This window comes from Sinocyclocheilus anshuiensis, unplaced genomic scaffold (assembly GCF_001515605.1).
Source record: "Sinocyclocheilus anshuiensis isolate Anshui unplaced genomic scaffold, SAMN03320099.WGS_v1.1 scaffold1203, whole genome shotgun sequence".
NCBI classification, from domain to species: domain Eukaryota; kingdom Metazoa; phylum Chordata; class Actinopteri; order Cypriniformes; family Cyprinidae; genus Sinocyclocheilus; species Sinocyclocheilus anshuiensis.
In genome coordinates, this window is record NW_015539980.1 from 486263 (window position 1) to 493765 (window position 7503).

A 7503-nucleotide genomic window follows, 5' to 3' on the forward strand; every position below is an offset into this window, starting at 1 on the left:
AGAAATCATAGCACGTCAGCTGTCTTAACCGCGGCTTGTGTACTGCATCATCACTGTGTCTGTCACGCGACTCTGTTGGCCTTTCAGGCTTGAACTGATGGTAAAACTAACGACATTATTAACTGTCTTGATATTTACTTTGAAAGCTGAAGCTGCGATTATGGTAAGGGGCATTACATTTCCGACGCGTGCTTGTGGTGTTCGGCCAATCACAATGCACTGGGTCAGCTGGCCAATCAGAGCAGACTGCGCTTGTCAAAGGAGGGGGCTTTGTTGAAAACGACGTGTTTGAGAGAGGCGGGGCATAAAGGACCTACAATAATGTACAGTATTTGAAAAATAATGTGTTTTTTGAACATTAAAGCATGTCAACATATTCTGTTACACCAAATACACAAAATAATGATCTTTAAAATAGGATCATATGACCCCTCTAAAGGAGTGACGGCAAATTTTATATTTTTCTCTCCTCTGACCAATGTCAGAGATTTCGTCACTATCATGGGTGATACTGCATTTTGCAGTTAGAGCAAATGAGAACACAAAAATTACATTTGTTGTTGTTTGTGTTCACCACTATTGAACTTTACCCAACTGTGATGACTTCCGCTTCTGAGAAATGTGGAAAAGATCCATTGAGAGTAGTTTTATTTAGTCATTTATTTAGTCATTTAGCAGACGCTTTTATCCAAAGCGACTTACAAATGAGGACAACAGAAGCAATCAAGTGTAGTATTAAAACAACTAAAAACAGATCCAAAACTAAAAGCTGAAACTTTATAAATACTACCTATACACATTTTAAAAATAAAGAGATTAAATAAAAATGACAAATGCATACAACAAAATTTCAAAACTTAACATTTCAATTAAAAGCAGAAAATAAAGCTAAAAACAATTCAAAATATGAAAGAACAAAAGGTATAAGAGTATAATAATGATTCTAACATAGCACTAAGCCAAACCCCAAAAAAAAAAAACTACATATGTGTATGTACAACCACACACACATACATACATATATATATATATATATATATATACATACACATTTATAAATTCAATATATATATTATTTCATTTCCATTTAGTAGTTAGATGCCATATTGAATTAATGGATGAAAACAAGGCTGAAATAAAATTTTCATGTATACTATAAAGGTCCTAGATATTGTAATTTTCATCAACTCTCAATAATGTTCAAAACTGTTCTATAGAGTTTTTGTCTACTGGAAGTTTTTTTTTTTCAGAAAGACTTTTCATTAGCTAAACAATCGGTATGTTGTTAAAAGTTAACAGCAAAAGTTGTTAAACTCGGTATGTCTTTTATCTCTTACAGCCTTATTTTCTGTCCTGTCTAAAATTAAATTTGGCACTACCCTGATGAAGGTCGTTTAATTTTTTAAAGTATAAATCAGTTGCTGAAATTATTTACGAATTAGTAATTTGTACAAAATATCTAGAATACAGAGCTATAAAATGTGAAAACACTCTAAAAAATTCTGACTTAAAAACAACCCAATTTGGGTTACACCGTGCCGGTGTGTCGCCAAAATCTGAGCCGGTGAAGGGCTGCTGTTCGCCGGAGGAATTACGAACCTCAGACTGCCGCCTCGCATTTCACTCGTAGCTGAAAGATGCCATGACTGACTCCATAACCTACCCATAAACAAACAGCACTGAGATTAGAGAACATATTTAAACATCAAATTATGTTCGCGGGGGAACTGCGAACTTTAGACCGCGGCCTCGCGATTCACTCGTAGCTGAGAGATGGCATGACTGGTCAAAACCTGCCCAAAAACAAACAGTACTGAAATTAGAGAACAAATTTTAACATCAAATTAACTTAAACTCAGTAACGTTACTATAACGAATAAAATCCATTTATGTTATGCAAGGCAAAAAGCGTTTCTATCATGCTGACGCAGCTGAGTGATATCTTGTCCTTTTATGTTGCGTTGCTTAAAATAATACAATTTACAGCACAGTAAACACTTTATAAATGAAATAAAATGTATACAAACCTTTATTTCACTGAAGAGGTGCACTAAATCGGCGGCAGCGGCGCTGAGAACCGCTCTCTCCTGTAGAGGACTCGAAGAGCCACTCAGCAGCTGCGTTGTTTCATCGGAGACATGCTCAACCCAGCGGTTGGGTAAAAAAAAATAACCCAGCGTTAAACATGACCCAGCAACTTAGTTACAGAAAAACTACCAAGCACATGGGTAAAAATATAAAAAAATAACCCAATAAAATGACCCAACGGGCTGAACCCAGCATAGTTTAGATAGCAAAGGATTCCTATTATGGGTCCCTTTCAGGGTCCAATTCTTATTATGGGATTTGTAGTCAAAGTTTTTTAACCACCATGTCAAAAAAAAAAAAAACAACAACAACCAACTGACACTGAAAACTTTAGTTTATTTGCAACCCCACTGGCAATTTTAAGCTGATTGATTTTTATTAACCACTTTGACTTTAGTTGCTGGTGATGACAATCAAGCTAAAACTCTGTGACAGGATTTCGCAATCACCTCTCACTGTACCGCACAGGTTTTACGAATTACATGCGCAGTCCTGCTGGGGACATCTTCAACCCTGAGCATTACGAGGTGAACCAGGACATGACGCATCCCCTCAGTAACTACTTCATCGCTTCCTCCCACAACACCTACCTGATGGGCGACCAGCTCATGTCCCAGTCTCGGGTGGATATGTACGCCTGGGTGCTGCAGGCCGGCTGCAGATGTGTGGAAGGTGAGTTTGGCCTGATTTTCTAGTGTCTTGCTTCTTCCTATACAGTAAGTGAATCAGTGGGTGTGGGTTTCGCAGTGCAAATGATTAATGAGAATCAACGTTCTTTGCATGATTTTTAAAATATGCTTTAGTTTTGTTTAGAAATACAATGGGAAAATATAAATGATTAATTAAAAATTGTATTTTAATTGTAAAATATAAATGAATTTTAAATGTATTTTATACATTAAAAATAATCTTTGTTTGTACTTTATCATCATCCTTCAGTGGATTGCTGGGATGGACAGGATGGAGAACCAATCGTACATCATGGCTACACCCTGACTTCCAAAATCCTCTTTAAAGATGTTATCGAGACCATCAACAAATATGCATTCATCAAAACCCAGTAAGAGACACCTGCTATATTAACCGATTCAGAAGGTTATTACACAGTAGATATTAATCGACTGATTAGTGTCATAAGCCAGACTTCTGACTTTTTTCAAGCTAAGAGTCTCAGATTAGAATAGGCCATTAATCTGTAACACAACCAATGAGCATAACAATCATTAATTATGTTTTTACTCATTTTAATTAATAATAATAATTATTATTTTAGAAAATGTAATTTCTATGATTGAGAAAATATAATAATTATTATTATTATTAACTACAAATACAGGACTGTGCAAGGTTGTTCATGTTCGTTTTTTATTTAATACAATTTAAATAATTAAACAATTTCAGTATCTGTGAACAAATTCCATTAAGGAGATGATTTTAAGCGATGATCTGTAAATGTGTCTTGTGGACCATCTTTCCTCAGGTTTCCAGTGATTCTGTCCATTGAGAATCACTGCAGCGTCCCACAGCAGAAAAAGATGGCTCAGTATCTGACTGAAGTGTTGGGTGATAAACTGGACGTGTCCTCCATCCCTGCCGACCCGTCTGGACTTCTGCCTTCACCTGAAGCCCTAAAAGGCAAAATACTCATCAAGGTAACCATCTAAACATTTTTACATCAACACTATGGCGCAAATCCATGGTCATTTTTTTTAGATGATGGTCAGATGTATTCATGATGTAAATCAGCTTGCATGATGTACTTGCTTTGATTTATGAAAGATTATGAACATTATTTGAAGTAGTGCTGTCAAACGATTAATCGCGATTAATCGCATCCAAAATAAAAGTTTTTGTTCACATAATATATGTGTGTGTGCTGTGCATATTTATTATGTATATAAATACAAACACATGCATGTATATATTTAAGAAAAATATGTTATGATTATATATTTATGTATAATATAAAATATAAGAATATAAATATATATAAATGTATATACATGTAAATATTTAAAAATATATATATACTCTATGTGTGTGTATTTATATATACATAATAAATATACACAGTACTTATGCATAATGTAAACAAAAACATTTATTTTGGATGTGATTAATCGCGATTAATCGTTTGACAGCACTAATTTGAAGCGTCCTTTTTGTTAAAGATATCATAAACCTTTAGGTAAGCTAAAAATCATAAAAGTTCTAGAATAGAATATATCGAAAAATAAGCTTTAAATGTATTTTATGCAAATTAAAAATATTTTTCAAATAGTTACAATGTAGTACTATGCTCTCAAATCTATTCGTTATGCATTTTAATTTCTTCCATGGTTGTTTTATTGTTTTGGTGCTTGGTGTATTACTTATTTTTCTCTGAAAATTGTGCTCAGTTTTGGTGTAATTTGTCATTTTTACCAAAGGGTGAGTGAAATTAATTCACAAAATTACAAATTAATTAAGATATCATGTAAAAACATTAACGATTCACAAATGTGACCCTGGTCCTCAAAACCAGTCATAAGGGTAAATTTTTTGAAACTGAGATTTATACATCGTCTGAAAGCTGAATACATGAGCTTTCCATTGATGTATGGTTTGTTATGATAATAGGACAATATTTGGTCGAGATACAACTATTTTAAAATCTGGAATCTGAGGGTGCAAAAAAATCAAAATATTGTGAAAATCGCCTTTAAAGTTGTCCAAATGAAGTTCTTAGCAATGCATATTGCTAATCAAAAATTAAGTTTTGATATATTTATGGTAGGAAATGTACAAAATATCTTCATGGAACATGATCTTTACTTAATATCCTAATGATTTTTGCCATAAAATAAAAATCAATCATTTTGACCCATACAGTGTATTGTTGGCTATTGCTACAAATATACCCCAGCGACTTAAGACTGGTTTTGTGCTCCAGGGTCACAAATAATTTAGTAATAATATCATAATGAATGCATAGCTATTTGATATTTTAGTAACATTGCATTTAGATTTTTGTCCTTTTTTTTTTTTGCACAGTTGCTGGTCTTTTTCCATCAGCAAAACAGTAAAGTCTTAATGGTATTAAATCTATTTGCTGAAGTGCAGCCCTCTCCTGTGCTTTTAATAAAGTGTGAGGGTTGAAAATCGGGCCGTAGATGGAGCAGCTCGGCGAGCGAGTTGGCGCTATAATTGGAAGACAGACTGGCGTTCCCACCAGAGAGTGAATCCTGAACTGCAAACTGGGCCAGCCGGTGGTATTGACAAATTGCTCGGCACAGGCTGTGGATCATGGAGCTACCAGGAGCCCAGCGAACAGACCGCGTGTTTGAAAATGCACTCGCATCGCAGCTCAGTCGTGAATTTGACTGGAGTGCTGCTTCGTTACCATTGAGCAAGACTATAATTCAACTCAATACATTTGAAATGCAGTCACAGGTTCGGAACACTTTTTCAAATACTTTAAATTGAATCAAAATTGCTTTGACATTTATTTTACGTTGTATGCTAATGCAGCATCAAAGCCGATAATAGTAGAAAACGACAGCACATGCTAAAACTAATTACTCTTTGGGGTCAGACATTGTTTGATTGATTAACTGCTATTGATTAACCCATTTCTGTCATCTATCGCTGGCCTCTTTCTGTTAGTGCTGTATATCTGCACTCAGTACATCAGAGTGCTGTTCTGCCCCAGTCAATCATAGTATTTACTGATAAAGCAACTTAAGTGGCGATGGGTCCCCTGGGATGTAACTGTCTTGTAAGATGCCGTTAGTGCTAGAAGACCCTATAGGGCCAGAAACATTCCCTATTCAAGTATGCAAATGCAAAGATGCAATGAGCATTTCTGCAACAAGACATCTCAGTACTCAAGGGGACGACAGTGTTTCCTTCAAATGTCTTTGCCAGCAGACCAGACATGTTCTTATTCAGGTAGCTGCTATAAATATGTTATAAATAAACTATTTTCTTGAAACTGTTGTTTTGCCGTGACAGTAGTTAAAAACTGACTACAGAAAAAGACAATTTACACTAAAGGTTGAAATACTGAGAATGCAATGAGATGAGAATTGATTGCTAAAAATATTTGCATTCAAGCATTTGGGCATAGATGTCAGTAGGGATTTGACACCAACTCTTGAGTTTCAGTATCAATGGCTTTTTACATTCACTGTAAAATCCAATAGTTTACCTTACTTAGATTTAGTTAGTTACCTTTACTTAGTTGTTATACTTACTAGGTTTTATTAAGTTACAGCAACTTTCAAGGCAAATAAAACAATTTACTTACTGTTTTGAGTGACACTTACTTAAAATATTCAAGTAGCCACAAAGGAACCAATTACATTAATAAAGCTTTTTTTTTTTTTTAATTCACCATTATAGTGATAGCGTTCCCTTTGGTTGGGCACTTGGAACTTGGTTTACGTAACTATAATTTCCTTCCTGTGAATGCAGTAATGCATTATGAAGTCAGAGTTATTTGATTTCAAAGGAAGAAAAGTAATAAATAGATTGTTTTTAGAAAGTGATCTATCTTCTAATTAAAGCATTAGTGCATTTATTGTGTGTTTATTAAAGAACTTTGTCAAATTTCATTTTTCATAAATACCATGAGATGCATTTATTTGGGTTTCTATAATCCTTAAATAGTGTGTTGTAATATGCTAAAGTCACACACAGACTTAAACATTCAGCACGTGAATCACAACAATGGTAACAATTCAATTTCATGTGTGATGAATGGAACATTGTTGTCAGTAATTTGTAATGGATATTTGAAGCACTTAAGTTAGTGGAGTAACACTTACTTGGTTTTTTTAAGGCAATCGGTTTGCATGCTTTTAGCAAGTAAATCAGATTGCTGTTTAAGTAAATACAACTTAGAAATTCCAAGTTGCAGGAAATGTTACATGAGTTGGCTCAACTTAAATAAAAGAGTTGTTTGAAATACGCACATAGTATATTGTACTTATTATATTTAGTTGTTGAAAATAGTGATTCTGAGTTACCAGAACTTGCGTGTAAGTTTACAACACTAAATAAACCTTTGTTATTACAAATTATTATTCTTATTTCACTTTACTTGGTTTTTTCAAGGCAATCGGTTTGCATGCTTTTTTTAAGTAAGCCCAACTAATTAGATTTTACAGTGCTGGAATCCAGTTCTTTCACTGTTAGGAGGACACAGAGTATTTGGTAACAATTTAGTGTACGGACAATTCTTACTATTCTAACTCTTACCAATTCTCACTATTAAATAGTTGTTTATTAGCATGCCTATTATTAATTGGCTGTTTATTAGTACTTATAAAGCACATATTCTGCATGGCCATATTCTACATTTCTAATCCTACCCAATACCTAAACTTAACAACTACCTCACTAACTATTAATAAGCAGCAAATTAGGAGTTTA

At 34.1% G+C, this 7503-nt stretch overlaps 1 protein-coding gene across 10 annotated transcripts in view; it reads left to right on the forward strand.

The window, feature by feature from the left end:
• Positions 1 to 7503, forward strand: part of LOC107687112 (1-phosphatidylinositol 4,5-bisphosphate phosphodiesterase eta-2-like) — a 137246-nt gene that overhangs the window by 107916 nt on the left and 21827 nt on the right. For all 10 annotated transcript variants that reach the window (XM_016484312.1, XM_016484310.1, XM_016484309.1 and 7 more), the window contains 3 exons: positions 2557 to 2760; positions 3028 to 3148; positions 3569 to 3740. In XM_016484312.1, the coding sequence (XP_016339798.1) occupies positions 2557 to 2760; positions 3028 to 3148; positions 3569 to 3740 (497 nt within the window). The remainder of the gene's footprint in view (positions 1 to 2556; positions 2761 to 3027; positions 3149 to 3568; positions 3741 to 7503) is intronic.